Source organism: Eulemur rufifrons, chromosome 30 (genome assembly GCF_041146395.1).
Source record: "Eulemur rufifrons isolate Redbay chromosome 30, OSU_ERuf_1, whole genome shotgun sequence".
NCBI classification, from domain to species: Eukaryota; Metazoa; Chordata; class Mammalia; order Primates; family Lemuridae; genus Eulemur; species Eulemur rufifrons.
In genome coordinates this window covers 12925986-12944942 of record NC_091012.1, presented here as the reverse complement: position 1 = coordinate 12944942, position 18957 = coordinate 12925986, and the positions used below count along the sequence as shown (strand labels likewise).

The following is an 18957-nucleotide window of genomic DNA, read 5'->3' as shown; positions in this document are numbered from 1 at the left end:
AGAGTAAACAGACAACCTACAGAATGGGGAAAAATTTTCACATACTGCACATCAGATAAAGGACTCATAACAAGAATCTATTTAGAACTCAGGAAAAGCAGTAAGAAAAAATCAAACAACCCTATCAAAAAGTGGACAAAGGAAACGAATAGAAATTTTTCGAAAGAAGATATAAGAATGGCTAACACACATATGAAAAAATGTTCAACATCTCTAATCATTAGTGAAATGCAGATTTTGCTTCTTTATTTTGGATTTTCTTTTGTTTTGATAATGATATGCACAGTTTATTTTCTGAGTCAGTTGGTGCTTGCGAGTGAGAATCAACTACACCCTCTATGATAGAGTAAATGTTGTAACAGGCATGTGAGTTTATCTCCTGGTCAGTAGGTGGTGTTTGCAGGAAGGAAGAAGGTAAACTATTGTTTTTGTATCCTGAATCCAGCTCTAGTTCCTCAGGAAAAGCCCTAAAATGCCCCAGGTGGTGGATGGGGGCCCTGAAACCTCCATGTAAGTCATTTATTTACTACCATAGAAGAGGCAGGTGGGGAATTAGGCTGGGTGAGGTTAGGTTGGATTATGCTGTCCTCCAGATCCACAAATCCTGGTCACAGATATGTATGGGTTAAAGGTCCATTCCATGCCTCTGGGTCCAGAAGGGGCTGAAGTGACCACATTCAACTAAAGTGTCTTCTCTCTACACTCTACCAGGCAGACACTTCCCATTGGGGAATACTGGTACCTCAAGGAACTTTTGGATCGGGCTGATCTCTCTATTAAATTGAGTGGTATTGTGGGAAGCTGCTCTAATTCAGACAGAGGCTCCAGATGTATTTAGTTACCATGGGAACCAGTACTTATGCAAATTAATTCTCCATGGTTCAGCAAAATTCAATATGGCAGTTTTCCAGGGGAGATTTGGAGGGGGAACATTGACAGACCAGTGTTTTCCTTATCTCCTCCACACCCTCCGAATGGACACAGTGATTCATTCACTGATTTTGAAACTGGGACCCTTCCCCAATGCTTCTCATCCTGTTGACTGTGCTGTCTGCAGACAGATGCACCAAGTATCTGTCAATGCGAAGATCACAAGCTGAGCTAGGTGAAAAAGCACCCATAGCACTGAGAGCTGGGCATCTCAGCACAGAGAATTCCAGCATCAGCTATGGTGGCGAGAAGGGGCCATGGTCTTCCTGTAACACTCTCAGGAAGAGTGCCAGGCCACCCTCCTCCTCTCTGAGTTGCAGCACCAGATACACTTTCCAAGGCAGGGTTGGCTGGTAGTTTGCACCCCATTGCTGAAGGCATGCTCAGTCACTCAGTGCAGCTTTGGCTGGAAGTGTGCTACCCATTGACCAAGGCAGGCTTAATCTCTCAGTGCAAGGTGCTTTGGCAGTTGCTATGGGGTGAGTGTGGTCACACATCTATGAGATCCTTAAGCCAAAATTGCTTCCTGGGATACTTGGAGTGTATCAGGTGCAGAGGAGGGGGTGTCCAGGTGCAATAATTCTGGCTCTCTTGTTGCTCATAGCACACTCCCATTGGATGAGAGACATGCATCCTATTGCATGCCTGAGGCACCTGGGTGGGGGAGGTCAAAATCCCTTACTTTTTCCCTGGGCTCCAGAAGTCCTGTGATTTTGTTTGGGCCAGTTCCTACCTTCTATCCTCCTCTCTTCTCAGCTGCTCAGCACCTGCTGTTAGTGTCCCGGACTCCACTTGTTTCAGACCCTATGGTCCACTGCTGACCAGGAATCATCCTGCACTCCTTTCTGTTGAATTCTCAACTGTTCTACTTGAAAGATCTGACAAGTCTTGATTCTCATTAGACATCTTGATGTCTCCTTACATGATTATTTCTCTCACACAAATATAATATACATTCACCAATAAAGAGCTGCTGAAATTACAATTTTTATGACTACTTACCCAGTCAAGTTACAAAAATTATAGACCACAAACCAAGAAAACAAATAAGTAAGTTTGAAACAAACTAGACATAATTTTTACTCATACAGGCAAGCAAACACATGGAGAATTATTTTAGCAATGGATAAATCACTAATTCCTATTTGAATAGTAAATCATACTGTGTTAAAATGAGCAGAGTTGAATATTGTCACACAAAACTACAATGTATAAGTAAAAACAAAGATAAAATTAACTAACTGAACTTATCACAAGATTTCAGGGAATGCAGAGGATTCACAAAACCTGTCCCACAGCAACAAAAAACATAATCTCCAGGAATCAATGCTTAAGAAATGGAGATATTTGCAGTATCTGAAAAACAATAAGAATAATCATCTGAAACATCCCCTACAAGCAAAAACAAAACACAGACAACAAAATCTGCAAAATAATGCCTGAAGAAACTGAGATATTAACAGACATAAAAACTATAACAAGAAGCCAACACAAATTGCAGAGCTGAAAAATACAATAACTGAGTTGAAAAATTCACTAGAGAAGCACAGAAGCACACTTAATGAAGCAGAAGAATCAGAAAGTTGAAGACATTTCATTTATAAATATTGAGTCATGGAAGCAAAATTTTAAAAGGGACACAACTGAAGGTGGAGTATGGGACTTATTGGACACAATCAGGTGGACCAATATATTTAAGAAAGATTCCTAGAAGAAGAACATAGTGGTAAAATGGCAGAAGGATTATTTGGAGAATAAGGCAGCTGAGAATTTTCTAAATTCCAGAGTGATAAAAAAAATACTACCAACTAAGAAGGCTTCCTCTGGGAAATATTGTTTCAAAAACAAGAGAAAAATTAAAGGTTTTCCAAATTAAGCAAAAGTCGATGGTGTTCATCACCACAGGAATAGGCCACAAGAAAGGTAAAGGGAGTCCACTGTGATGAAAAATAAAATGATGTTGAGTAGCATTATAAACACTTAAAAACATAAAGCTCTGTGTTAAAGATAAATCTATAAACAGATATAGAATTCTATATGATCATGATGGTTCAAAAGCCCTCATAATAATTCTATAGAATTAAAAAAAACTGATAGCATAAATGTGCAAATATCTGTTCTCATGTATACAATATAAAAGGTATAATTTTTGACGTTAATAAGAACATGTGGCACTTTAAGATGTGTAGGTTTTTTATTCACTTGAAGTGAAGCTGTTATGAGATTAAGATATACTGTTATAACATAGAGATTTTTTTTAGGTAGTCTCCAATTACTAATGTGGTCACAAACAGAATGCCTGTAGAAGGTATGCAAAAGCAAATGGGAAAGCAATCAAAGCATGTCACTTCAAAATCCAGGAAACAAAAATAAAGAGAATAAGACAGGCAATGAGGAACAATGTATCTACAGGGCACAGGGGAAAGAATTAAAAATTTTCAATGGTAACTTCATGTTCTTTAGAAGTTACTTTAAATATAAGTGGTTTAAACTCTCTAATGAAAAATAAGATGACTTTATGGATAAAGAAACAAACAGCACCCTACAATATGCCACCTATGAAAGCCTTCCTTTAGCTCTGAAAAGTCAAGTTGGTTGAAAGTAATTGTAAAAATAAATGTATGTAAATAATTAGAGGATAATATTTTGGCCATAATTAAAGGAAGTACTCCTTAAGTCAAAAACCATCAGAAGAGACAAAGACTGTTATAATATAATGATAAAATGGGTCATTTAACAGAAATCTATAGCACAGAATACACATAGATGATATACATGCAATGCACATATTTTATCATATATTTTTTAAATATATGTTATATACATCAGGGCTTCTAAATATATTAAGCAAATATGAACAAAAGTGTGGACAGAAGTGTTGCAAGAAACACCTAGCAACACACTAATTATAGGAGACTGCAAGACCTCACTTTGAATAATGAACACAAGAATTTGATAGATGATCGATAAGAAACAGATAATGGGAAAAACATTATAGACCAGTTAGATGTGACTGACATTTACAGAGGTCTTCAGTGAAAAGTAGCTGAATACGCAATAGTTTCAATCAGACATGGCAAATGCTGTTAGGACACTTAAGTTTTATCAACTGGAAGAAGCCTAAAAATATACAATATATATTTTTTGGCAAAAATGAAGTGGACCTAGAAATCAAAAGCAAAAGATAAACTGGCTAATACAAAAATATCTCAAAATTAAGCACACTCTTAAATGTATTCATGCTCAATGGTCAGATGATTTAAAATTTTTCAGATGTCAGTAGTACCCACAGTGATACACAAATTTAATGCAATGTTTATAACATTCCAATCATACTTGATCTGGAGATATATAAAAGAGTTGGAACCCATTCTACTAAGTGAAATATCCCAAGAATGGAAAAATAAGCACCAAATGTACTCACCATCAAATTGGTTTCACTGATCATCACCTAAGAGCACATTCGTGAATAACATTGATTGGATGTCGTGCAGATGTGGGGGGTGGGGGGAGGGGATGGTGTATACCTACATAATGAGTGTGATGGGCATTATCTGGGGAATGGACATGCTTGAATCTCTGACTCGGGGTGGGGTAGGGGGCATGGGCAATATATATAACCTAAACTTTTGTACCCCCATAATAAGCTGAAAAAAAAAATTTCAAATAAAATAAAATAAATTCTAAAATGTACTGGAACAATAAATAGCCAGACTTTGACTTGGGGGGAAAGGCGATACATGGGCAATGTATGTAACCTGCAATTCTGTATCCCCCATAATAATAAGATGAAATAAAAAAAAGAGAGAGACATTTAACTTCTTGATTTGAAAACAAATCTTCAGGAATAAAAACAACATGCTATATCACCATTGTTTACTATAGCTGAGTAGTATTTCATGGTATATATATATATATATCACATTTTATTAATCCACTCATGTATTGATGGGCACTTGAGTTGGAAACCATTCTACTAAGTGAAGTATCCCAAGAATGGAAAAATAAGTACCAAATGTACTCACCATTAAATCGATTTCACTGATCATCACCTAAGAGCACATTTGGGAATAACATTGATCGGGTGTCGGGCAGATGTGGGTGGGGGAGGGGATGGTTGTTACACACATAATGAGTGCGATGCGCACTGTCTAGGGAATGGACACGTTTGAAGCTCTGACTCGGGGGAGAGGGGGAGCATGGGTAATATACATAACCTAAAATTTTGTACTCCTATAATAAGCTGAAATAAAAAAAAAAAGAAATACATGTATAAAACTCTTAGAAGAAAATAAAAGGGAAAGATCATGATATTGGTCCTGGCAGTGTTTTAGTAGATGTAACATCAAATGCATAAGCAGGCCGGGCGCGGTGGCTCGCGCCTGTAATCCTAGCACTCTGGGAGGCCGAGGTGGGCGGATTGTTTGAGCTCAGGAGTTCGAGACCAGCCTGAGCAAGAGCGAGACCCCATCTCTACTAAAAATAGAAAGAAATTATATGGACAGCTAAAAATATATATAGAAAAAATTATCCGGGCATGGTGGTGCATGCCTGTAGTCCCAGCTACTCGGGAGGCTGAGACAGGAGGATCGCTTGAGCTCAGGAATTTGAGGTTGCTGTGAGCTAGGCTGACGCCACGGCACTCACTCTAGCCTGGGCAACAGAGTGAGACTCTGTCTCAAAAAAAAAAAAATGCATAAGCAATAAAAATTAAGAAAAGAAAAATGGGATTGAATCAAACTTCAAAATTTCTACACAAAGAAAAGAATCAGTGGAGTAAAAATGCCTCCCACAAAATACGTAAAAATAGATGCAAATCATATATTGGATAGGAATTAATATCATGAATACATAAACAATGACTAAAATTCAACAGCAAAAAGTGGATAGCTTGATTGAAAAATGGACAGTGGATTGATGTGGCATTTCTGCAAAGAAATACAAATGGACAAACAGAATTGAAAGGATCCTGAAAATTGTTAATCTTTTGAAAAATGCAAAGCAAAGTCACAATGAGATATCACCTCACATCCATTACATTGAGAACTTTTAAATACATAAATACATATACAAATACATACATACATACATATGGTGAGAATGTAGAGAAATTGAAATGCTATCATGTTATTCGGAAACTATGATTCTAAAATTATAAAAAAAATGAAATAGAACAGATCAGAAATTAAAAATATATAAGGAGACTAAACTCAGCAATATGGTGGGAGGGGAAGGATCCACTTGTGTTTTCCAAACAACAATAAAACTTTGGTGGCCATCCATGGAAAATTACATTTGTCTGAATTTGGGGACTTAAATAGAAGGTCATTAAACCCTAGTGGAACCACAGATCTTGGAGGGTCATTTTGAATATTCAGGCTCTCATTCAGGTGACAAAATTAAGGACCCGTTGTCCTGACTACAGACTACATCATGGGTCAACCAACTTGGATACACACAGTCTCTAACTGTTCCCTGTGACAAAGTTGCAGTGGTGCTGCTCATCCAGAGACTTTGGGAGAGACACACCTATCTGTAGCCATGGAGGCAGATCTGAATAATTTGGTCTTACTGTCATCTGAAAAGCAGACCTGTGACTCCACTACAGCTGTCTCAACTACTGTCCATGGCCAGTTCTTTCAGTGCATAGATCCACACAGTGACCTGAAGGGAAACTTCCAAGGTACTCATTGGGAGCCACACCCATCCACACAGCTGGTATCAGCCCCACCATATGCAGACTCAACTGCACAAACATACCCTAGTATGTGTCATAGCGATCAAAATCCTGAAGACAACCAGCTTACCCAGAAACAACAGAGAATTGAAAACCACCCAAGCCCTTCAGAACTGGCCCACCAAATGCAGACTCCACTGCAGAGCAAGGGGCAGCCTTGTGACCTAGCCACAGCAATCTTCTTTGAAAACCCAGTGGACATACCTTTAGACCAAGTAAACAAAGGAAACATCTTTACCTTCCAAAACCACTTTATAAAAACTGGAAAATGTATTTAATCCTTCACATGCACAGATACCAATATAAGGAAAATGTGCAACCACTCTTAATGCTTCTATTTTATGATATTACTACAAGACCTAAGCAGAAAAACTAGGCAAGAACATGACAAGAATCCACTCAAATTTGACAGGAAAAAGTAAAAATAACACTGTTTGCAAATGGCATTATCTTATATATCAAAAACCATAAAGAAGACAGGAAGAAAAGACTTATAAAGTAATAAAACCACTCAGTTAAGTCGCAGGATATAAAATTTACATTCAAACATCAGTTGTTTTTCTACACACTAATAAACTATCCAATAAAAAAAGGAAAACACTCTCATTTACAATAACATCAAGAAAATAGATTGCTAAGAAATAAATTTAACCAAAGTGGTAAAAAAAAAAAAAAAACATTTGCACTGAGTACTATAAGATATTAGTAAAATAAATTGAAGATGACATGAGTAAATAGAAAGATATTATCCAAAACAATGTATACATTCAATGCACTCCCTATCAAAATTCCAGGGGCATTACTCACAGTATTAACAAACAAATCCTAACATTTGTATGATATCTCATGTACCTTTGATGAGCCAGAATAATATTGAGAAAGAAAAGAAAAGGTTCTGGCATCACACTTTCTGATTTCAAACTATATTTCGAGGAGATAGTAATAAAAACAAAATATGCAAATAAAACCATCACAAAAAACAATGGAACAGAATGGAGAGCTCAGAAATAAACCGAAGTTTATAAGGTCAACTAAACTTTATCTAAGGCTCTAGCAAATCACAGTACAGAAAGTATGGTCTCTTCAATGCTCGGTGTAGTAAAATTGGATACCCACAACAAATGAATAAAAGTAGGTTATTTTGTCTTACATGATATTCAAAAACTAACTCCAAATGAAATAAAGGTTTAAATGGGAAACATAAAATTCTTTTATGAAGGTAACATGAAGAATAACTCAGCATCACCAAAACATCAAGCAAACACAAATCAAAATTATCTTAAGGTATCACCTCACAACTGTTAAAATGGCTAATGTCCAAAAGAAGAGACATGATATGTGCGGGCAAAGTGTGCAGAAAAGCAATCCCTGTACACTGTTATTGATTGTAAACTGGTAGTGTCATCACAGAGATTTGTTTAAAAATGTAAATAATAGTACTGCCTTATCATTCATCAATTCTACTTCTGAGTATAACCAAAGATGTAAAATGAGTATCTCAAGAACATTCTGCACCCCCGTGTATACTGCAGCAATACTTACAATGTGAACAATAAATATATACAGTTATGCAATTCTTATTTGTGGAAAAATTTACCAGTTAAACACATACACAAATATATATACACACATACACACATATATGTGAATGACAATTTCGTGATAGTACTAAATAGGGGAAAATTATGGAATACAAGTATCAAAATATAACATAACAATTGGGAGTATAAATATATTCAACAATTTGAAGCACTCGAAGAGACAGTATATTTAAGAATTCTATGAGGTGAGTAGGGAAAATAAACTATATTACAGTTTGGGAATCTGGGTACAATAAAGTTGAAATTTTACTCTTATTTTATACTAGAATAAAGAATATACATAATAAAAGAAAAACGATATTTCAAAGTGAAATAACATTAGATGTTCTTAGGTTTAGGAAGAGGCATGAATTTGTATAAAATTAGTGAGTATGAATGTCTATAGGATTGCCTCTGAAACCTTAGAATTGGAAATCATGATGCACAAAATATGAAACATCTGTCCCTAGTGTTTCTAGCATTACTGAAGCAAATCACAATATCTCCACTATTCCGTTTTACACATTTCAAAAATGAGGCAACAAAAGGAACTTCAAAAATGGAGCTGGGCATGGTGGATCACAACTATAATCCCAGCACTTTGGGAGGCCAAGGAAAGAGGATCAGTTGAGGTCAGGATCTTGAAACCAGCCCCGGCAACATAATGAGACTTCATTTTAACAAATAATAATAATAATGATAGGAATAAATCAGCTGGCCATGGTGGCTCATGCCCATGGTCCTAGGTACTTGGAAAATTGAGGTAGTAGGATCCCTGGGGCCCAGAAGTTTCAGTCTGCAAAGAGCTATGATCAACCACTGTACTCCAGATGGAACAACAGAGCAAAATACTGTCAAAAGATGCTTTAATGTAGAGGTCCTCAAAATATGTACAGATATTCCCGTATGTCCCCAAACAATACAAGTGTTTACAGATAATGTAGTCCCTTATAAGCCATGACAAGAAGTTTGGCTCTCACTGAATTCTAAGGAAGGTCACTACAAATGTACAGTTCTTAGAGAGTTTAAGAGCATGGGACAGAAGATGTCCTTGTGTAAGAGAAAGAGAAACGTACACAGGCTTCTCAAAAAACATTTCCAATACAGCAAGCATTCCAAACCACTTTTTAATATCTGCCTTTCTCCTTGAGCTTTGGATTTTTAACATTTGTTATCTGCTTTACTGAATCTCACCTACCTGTATATTTAGCTGTTGTTTCCTTTTTCTTCATAATCCAGGGCTCTATCCTTTGCTCCAGACATGTGATCAGCTCTGGATTTGAGACAGCAAGACCTGTTTTATTAGAAGGAATTCACATGACTCTTGCTGAAGACTCTCCAATTACTAATCTTATAAGCACTATACTTGTAGACAGAATATTATAGAAGATTCTAGAAAATTTTTTTCTAAAATATTGTTTTCTCACAGACCCTGTAGAACGATAAGAAATTATTTCAAATTTATGGCTCCAGAGCACCAATTCCCACTAGCACCAAATAAAAAGTGAGTGGTGGAAATTGTATTCTAAGGTGCAGGCAACAATTATATACCCTGATTTCTAGAGGAACCACTAATCTAGACTGAAGTATACAAATCAGCTCAAGAAAGGAAAAGTACATGATAAGATGAAACAACTAGTGATTTTATTTTTTACACCGAAATCCTTCAAATTTTCCTTAAAAGCAGGGATATGAAATTGATTCATGTAAAGTACAAACTTCCAAGAAACAATCTACAAAAATAAAATAATGCCCTTAGTGTGGAATAGGAATTGTGTATTGAAGTGATCCTCACCAAGGGAGACCAGGTTTCCATAGTTCTCTAACATCACATCCCTATACAAATTGCGCTGAGCATTGTCAAGGCATGCCCACTCCTCTGGAGAGAATTCTATAGCCACATCCCTGAATGTCACCAGTTCCTGAAAAAAGACACATATTTCCCAAGTTGCCAAGGAGAGAATTCTTAATTTGACTACAAGGAAAATCAAAGTTATGAGAACTGTTTCTGACATATGGGTGACTGGAATTATCCAATAAGATATTTTTAAGCACAGTGATATTCTTGAACATATTCTCTAATTCTCAGGAATGAAGATCGTTTAACATGTATGAAACTAGTGTGCATATGATACTGTTTTGCATGATAAACTATTTAATATAAAATTAAAGGCCTCAACACAGCAATATAAATTTGTGTTATATTTACATCATATGAAATAAGTTGTGCATCTTTCTCACATAGAGAAACAGTGAGTTAGAAGGTATCACCCAATTTTCACGTGTGTAATAATGAACTGGAGATCTTGTTCAAATACAGATTCTAATTCAGGAGATCTGGGGTGGGGTCTGAGTCTCTGCATTTCACATAATATAACCAGTGAAGCCAGTGCTTCTGGCCTAAGGAAAGTATTTTGTCAACACTCAGTAAGTGGTAGACTTTCAATTTATCTCACTTCATCTGACCAGAAGACAAAGATAAGAGCCTTCATTTTTCAAAGCAAGCTATAAAAAGAAAGGGGAGCTTCCAGTGTAAATCTGATGGTTCATGCGCATCAGTCAGTAAATCTCCAAAAGACACTTATGAATAAAGAAAAAACAATTAACTTTACATTGGATGAATCTGTCAGAGAGCACCTTAACCAAGTGAATGAAATTAACATCAACTGTAGTGGGACAAATTGGCATTAGGCACCATTGCACAGAGGATTAAAAAAAATCACTGCTGGGATGGTAGTGCCCAACAATATGTAACCATGAAGAATCATCAGTTTTATGCAAGGTTCAAGTTATAGATATTTCCCAGGTTTTGTAATCTTTAATAATGTATGTAAATACTTTTGCATTATACAGGGCAAGTCTTCTATTTTTTATTTTTCCATAATTTTCTTGTTATCCTATGCAATAAATGCTATCCTCTTTCTGCATTTTCCAAATACTATTTCACACACAGCTAATGAAATCATCCAGATAAAAACTTTTGTTTTTAGGGAGGAAGGATTTTCCAGTGTTCCTGGACTATCATAAGAAGAAATGAAAAAAAAATGTAGTGGAAAAAAACTCATTAGGCATAAACATCAGAAGTAAAGAAGTAAAGGTTTACAAGTTCTAAAAATTGAAGTTCTGCATGACATTCCAGGAGGAACAGTCGACACAGTCCCTAACCTGGGACACACTTACCTGAAAACCAGCCATTTCTCCTTCTCCTTCTCCTACTCTGAAATTTCTTTTCAGGTGAGACTGTGTAGAACAATTAGAATTACATCTTGAGACTATTCCCTGAAAGGATTCAGCACAATCTCTTCACCTGTTTACACAGAATCCACAAGCAGGAAGATGACAAAATGCAGAAAAGGCAACATTCACTTGTTCTTAGTCACAGGAAACAGTCAGGTATGATGTCTGCTCATGGATACTAAAATGTGAGATTCTCCTGTCTTTCCCTTGGTGACCTTCCCCTGCCACATGTGCCAGGACTTTCTGCTACAGCAGTGGGAACCTGAAACACACTGATCTGCCCCTACCAAACCCAAAACAGCAGGCCCTGTGATTTCTCTCTGGAACAAGGTCTAAACTCAATCTCATGAATGTATTCAGGATTTCTAAAGCTTGACCCTGGCATCAAATTAGAATTATTTGGGGCACAATTAAAACCACATGGATGTTCCCACCCAGCCCAATAGACAGGTGATGGTATTTCTTTCAAGCTAGGCAGGTGATCCTAATTGAAAGGTTGGCATGAGAGGCAATTACTTAAAAATTGTCTCTGAACCATCAATGTGAATAGAAATCATGTGGTATTGTGGGCCTCACTCTAAGAAATGTGATCTGCTGGTGTGGAAGGGGTACATTAATTGGCTTCTGGGTCAAGTCCGGTTTTAGTGCTGAAGTTGCTCAACCTGGATCCATTATTAGTAGCACTCAGCTAGAGACAGCAAGCACAGCATACAGAGTGACTTATGCCCAACACACATCACCACACAGATACTTAGTTTCCAAAGTGAAGACCAGCATAATGCAATGTCTACTGAGCATGTACTCTGTGCTCATAAGAATGGTATGCTGCACTGGGAAGAAGCTTTTACATTGTGTGACTAAATCCTTATAATACCAGAAAAGGTGAGTACTAAAAAGGTGAGTACAGAAAAATTTAGATGTAGTGCCAGCCTTTCTATTCTTCTTCTCACACAACTATAATAAGATTCAAGAATAGAAGCTATATAGTATAAAATACAGACAGAATTATATCCTGAATTGTTTCAGAAGTTACCCAAGCCTGTAGGTACATACACATGAGAGAACTGAGGAAGACAGACACTGTGAGTATATAAGAGGCATGGGTGAGAAAAGGCCTTTCTTCACTGTCTGGTTGGAAATTTGAGCACATTCGAAAATGTGCAAATATATAACATGGGTATTAAGATATAGCAGCACCACAAACTCCTATGGCAGAGGCAATAAGTAAGAGCACATTGCTGAAGGGGTCATAGCAAGAGAGCCTCAACAGAGGAGGGACATCACAGGAGAATTGATGAACCACAGAAGGGCCACTGGAAGGTGTTGACAGTGTGCATGCCTGCATAGAAGAGACCACTGAGTATGGAAGCCAGTGTTATTCAGACACAAAAGTGGTGGTATATGAGGACTGGGTAATGGAGGGGCTGGCAGATGGCCACACAGTGGTTGTGGGCCATGATGGTGAGGAAAAGAAACTACATACACATAACAAATGTCCAAGAAGATCTGAGTTGTACACCTATCGACTGAGAGGGCCCTGTTTTCAGTGATAGGGTTAACACAGGCATTGGAGGCAGTGATAGAAATATAGCACATATTCATAATGCACAAATTCCTCAGAAATACATGGGCCTGTGAAGGTTTTGGTTGACAGGGGTGACAATGATGATGAAAAGATTCCCAAACAGGTTGCCAAGTACGTCATAGGAATAGCATGGAGTGCAAGAACCTCAGTTTCCAGCCTTTAGCAAAGCCTATGAAGAGTAACTGAGAAATCATGGTGGAATTGACCATTTACTAGAAATTCTGGTTGACTGGGAAGGCAGAGAGATAAAAAGTAGGAAACACAAAATGATAAAATCCACTTCATATATTTTCTTGAAAGTTTTTTTTTTTTCTGTCTTACACAATTGGTTTCTGTGTATAGGTGTACTATTTGTCTTTTGATTTGCATAACCACACCTGAGTTGATAATATATCAAACTTCTAAGGATAAAGTATTTCAATTAGTTATCTGAGCAAGACCTAAAGAAGTGTAATTCACTGACTTATATCATTTTCAGCCTATGATATTTATTGTTTTCATGAAGACTGAATTACTCGATATGTATAAAATGCCTATAAGGGAGTAAATTTCAGTAGTAGTTAAATATTATTAGGAGGTGGACAACACATGCAGCCTGGATATTGATATGTAGCAGAGATCTAACAGTTGCCTTCATTGGGTGGTCTGTTGTTATCAGCAACAGTCATGTCTTAACATTTCTCTTCTTAGGATATGTGCAGATGTTGAGATTAATAGTTTCTACACCTTTATGACACTTGACAATGGCATACCATCCAAGCATGAGATAGGTAAAGCATATTGTCTTGAGTGGCACAAGTTCAGACATAACCAGCTCCATGTATGTTTGTGTCTTTCCACAGGTCCAGACTTTTACTGATGCTATTTTAATCATGAAAGCCGTGAGCTACATGGAGTTTCCAAACAGAAAATTCTCTTTAGTACAACTGGCTCTCTCAGTAGTCAGAGCCATTGGTACACAGATACAAGCGAATTCACAAGTCTGTCGATATTGCAAACCATACATAGTAGTATACTTAATCAATATATAAATGTTATATATTAAAATTTTCATATCCAACAAAGTAGCATTTAATATCAAGAGAAAGAGAACATGAAAAGGAGTTAATGAACCAGTCCAAGGAGAGCAACATGGACAAGAAGAGTATCTTGGGCTGATCTGCATGATCATCAACATCTTTCAAGGCAGAGTCCTTGACTTAGGCATGCCTTTGGCAGAAAATGCCAGGTGCTGGCCACGAGTGACAGCAAGATGGTGTCTATAGAGATGGCCTCACCTAGCTGGTGAAGCCCTGCTCTTTTTATGGCCCTTCAGTCCTCTGGGGAGGACTGGTAGTAAAGGGTTACATCCTTATCTGGTTGGGCATAGTCTCTGAACATCTGGTCCCTGTTGACATCATGCTCTTTGATATACTAGATCGAGTCTTTTTCTTAGATTGGTGCAAAAATAATTGCGGTTTTGGACCATGAAATTTAAGTCATTATAACACATCTTTATTAATCAAAATAGTAACCATTATAATCAACACATTTTGCCAATGAGGAATAAGTTTGTTTTTTCCTGTAGTGTAAAAAGCTGTGCTTTGGGATTCCACAAACTCTTGGAATGTATTTTCTGCATCCTGCTGGTTGTGGGAGCATTTTCCCTGCAAAAAGTTGTTGAGATGCTTGAAGTGGTGGTAGTCGATTGGCAATAAGTTAGGTGAATATGGCAGATGAGACAAAACTTCGTAGCCCAATTCATTCAACTTTTGTAATGTTGCTTGTGCGATGTGTGGTGGGGTGTTGTCATGAAGAAGAATTGGGCCCTTTCTGTTGACCAGGGCTGGCTGCAGACATTGCAGTTTTTGGTGCCTCTCATCAATTTGCTGAGCATACTTCTCAGATGTAATGGTTTCACTGGGATTCAGAGAGCTACAGTGGGTCAGACTGGCAGCAGACCACCAAACAGTGACCATGACCATGTTTTGGTGCAAGTTTGGCTTTGGGAAGGGCTTTGGAGCTTCTTCTCAATCCAACCACTGAGCTGTTTGTAGCCAGTTGTTGTATCAAATCCACTTTTCATTTCACATCACAATCTGATCGAGAAATGGTTCGCTGTTATTACATACAACAAGAGAAGACGACACGTCACAATGACAATTTTTTATTTTCAGTCAGCTCATGAAGCACCCACTTATTGAGCTTTTTCACATTTCCAATTTGCTTCAAATGCCAAAAACTACCATATAATGGTCCACGTTGAGGTCTTTGGCAACTTCTCCTGTAGTTGTAAGAGGATCACCTTCGATGATTGCTCTCAATTGATTGTTGTCAACTTCTGATGGCCAGACACTGCGCTCTTTATCTTCAGGGCTCTCAGCTCCTTTGCAAAATTTCTTGAACCACCACTGCACTGTAAGTTCATTACCAGTTTCTGGGACAAATGAGTTGTTGATGTTGTCAATTGTCTCTGCTGTTTTACGACCCATATTGAACTCAAATTTGCTTTTTGTCTAACATCATTTCCATAACATAAAATAAATATGAAAAAATAAATACCTAAAAATAAAGTAAATATCAAATAAACAACGAGTAATAAGTCATTAGCAAAAACACAAAAAGTGAGAAATGCACATTAAAATGATGTATAACGTATCCACCTTTACTTAAGAATGTATTCCAATATCAAACAGAAAGTTTCAACAATGCTAAAACCACAATTACTTTTGCACCAACCTTTAATAAGATGGAGTCACTTATGTGAAGGGTGCTCTATGCACATATATTCTGCATGTTATTTTAAAATATCATTTTATAGTTATCTGTTATCTTTGAAAATAAGGACTCAGGAAAAGTTTGGAGGAAAGTTAAAACTGGCCTTCACTATAGGTAATTTAATTGTCAGTGGTCAAAAAGCCATATTGGTAGAGAAGTTACCCTTGTGATCATAAGGGGAAGTGAATACCGAATTTGACTATGAAACATTTGTACATATTTTGTGTACACTCCTAAGTAACCAAGAATTAATGTAGTTGAATCTCGTCTGGTTATAATGACTGGGGACATTTTCCCATGCTTGTTATCTATTATTTCAAATTGTATTCATTTTCCTATATGATTGCTTTGACATCTGAAGGTACTACTAATTTTGACACTGATCCCACATGCAGATTTACCTTTTACATACAGTATAATAATCTGTAAATTTCACATGAAAAATGAAACTCCTAAATTTTTCACCTCCACTTCTCCCTAAGAAATTATCTTCTTACTATCTATTCTTTAAAGACCTGCGTTTTCATAACCTCTCTCCTGTACCCTGACTACCACAGTTGTCAGCATAACTACATCATTATATCCAATGCTAGTCATCCACATTATCATCTATTTACTATGTTTGTTATACAGGAAATAACTTTTACCATTATAATAGTTAAGTATCTCCACAAACATGAACAATTTACTAATGAAGAACCAGTCTCAAAAATAAGCTTTTATATTTTAAAACTGTATAAGTTTAAGAGTTTGGGCTCCACTTGAATCTGACTTATTTACAGCTTAAAACATTTTCCATAATTCCACATTTGCCTCCCATGATTCCACTGGAATCCTTCTCAATACTAACATTTTATGATGCTTGCCCTGTCCATCACTGCCCAGGTCATCTCCAATTACTTATTTATTTATTTATTTATTTTTATTTTTTTGAGACAGATTCTTGCTTTATTGCCCAGGCTAGAATCAGTGCTGTGGCATCAGCCTAGCTCACAGCAACCTCAAACTCCTGAGCTCAAGGGATCCTCCTGCCTCAGCCTCCCCAGTAGCAGGGACTACAGGTGAGAGCCAACACACCCAGCTAATGTTTTTGTTTCTATTTTTACTTGCCTGGCTAATTTTTTCTAATTTTAGTAGAGACAGGGTCTCTCACTCTTGCTCAGGCTGGCCTCGAACTCCTGATCTCAAGGAATCCTCCCACCTTGCCCTCCCAGAGTGCTAGGATTACAGGTGTGAGCCACATGCCCAGACTCCATTTACTTATTTATTTACCTTTTCCAGCAGATTACAAAATCCTTAAAAGCCTCCAGCATGAATCAATTCTATATTTTTGTTTTGTTTTGTTTTTTTCCTAAAGCTCTGCTTGTCATAATGTTTCTTACTTCATGCTTTAACCTGCATAAAGTTTAAGATTCCTCTGTCCATAAAATGATTTTTCTTAGTCCTGACCATCCTTTTCATTACATTTTCTTTTTCCTAAAGGTATCATCTATATATCATAATAATATTAATATAATAGATTTTTGGCACTACTGATCATACCACTTTTGAAAGAGCTCTTACCAGTTAAATCCCGTGAGTGACATAAGTGGTTATATCCCCCACCTTATCCAACCTTTTTCCTCTTCAGCATCTTCTCACATTAACCACCATCTCTCTCAGGAAAGTCACTTTTCTTATCAGCTTTCAGATCATCTCTGAAAATGCATGGGTTCCACAAGGCTGTATGTGTGAGTAGACAGCCCAAGTTGTTTATAAGTTACATTTCATGAGAGTAGAATATTTTTTGTCTTGCAAAATCTACATGCAATACATTTTTCTGTCCCTAATTCTGATTCTTCTCTATACAAACCTGAAGTCCTCACCTGAGTACACTCCTCATTCTCAAAATAAACCTAAACTGGTCTCTGACTGTGCCACTTTCCTTCTTTACCTGTAATATCACGCTCTTCCCTTACCATCTATCTAGTCTTTAAATCCAACTCAAATACTGCTTTTGCTTTGAATCTTCCTAATAATTTCAGATTTGTTCTTCTACCTACATTTTGTTTAAAATTTAAATTTTGTATTGAATTACAGGAATTTTGTATGTGTTTATCACCCACACATTTGTGTAAATTCTCTGAATTTTTGACTGTATATATATATTCTTAACTTTTAGTACCAAGTACATGTCTACACATGTGACAGTTAATAAAGAAATGCATTTTAATGCAACTGGCCACTAAAATTCTTCCTTATCCTACTTATTTACAAATGACTAGGTCCAAAATAAAGTATGTTCTTTCCCAGTCTCCGTAAATCAATATATTGAATGTAGGTTTGAAATAATAAAACTCATATCCCTTGTGAGAAGTACAGGCTAAAGTCTTAATATTTCAAAAGATATTTACTGATTACACATAACCATCTAAAAGCTGTTCTGACAGTGAGGTTTTAGTGGAAGAAGGAAATTATTACTATTTTTAATTGCTTGTTTTCTGTGAGGGGGAAAATACTACAATATATAAGAATACAAATAAATGTGAAAATTTTGGTTAGTAATGGATGACAAGAAAAGCAAATATTTTTAAAACCCTGCAAGCCTTTTCACTCTATCAAAAATATTACTTAGAAAGGTCAGATATGTCTTTAAAACCTGGATGGTAGCATAGAGCTATGGAGACATTTTATTTTTTTACACTGAACTATCTACAACTTTTTTGTTTCACTAACAGAACTTAGTAAATTGTCTACTAGCTAGTTTGAATTAAACATAATTGATGTATTTTTTTGTTTATATGATCAAATTACTACTTGGAATTGCTTTTGTTATTTATTTGACTTTGTTTGCCATGTATCATTCTTACAGGGAAACTCTAGATTACAAAGCAACACACTGAAGTCATATGTAAAAACCAGTTTTCAAATTAGCATCCAATTCTTACATAGGACCTCCAATAATTTTGACAAATAAAAATATAACTACTTTATGAACATGCATATTTTTAAATAAAAATATACTGACTTTTGAAAATTTTGACCATGATATTTAGAGAGACTTATGGAACTAAAACCATCTTAGGTGTAAGGCATGACCGATATTTATTGAAAATTTCCTAGTACAAGCAGTAAGGAGGAGTTACAAATAA

General features: G+C 36.5%; 1 protein-coding gene across 1 annotated transcript in view; it reads right to left on the bottom strand.

Moving 5' to 3' along the window:
- Positions 1 to 15033, bottom strand: part of LOC138378468 (zinc finger protein 678-like) — a 28819-nt gene extending 13786 nt beyond the window's left edge. The window contains exon 1 of the mRNA XM_069463794.1: positions 14819 to 15033. Within this exon, the coding sequence (XP_069319895.1) occupies positions 14819 to 15033 (215 nt within the window). The remainder of the gene's footprint in view (positions 1 to 14818) is intronic.
- Positions 15034 to 18957: the final 3924 nt, after the last annotated feature.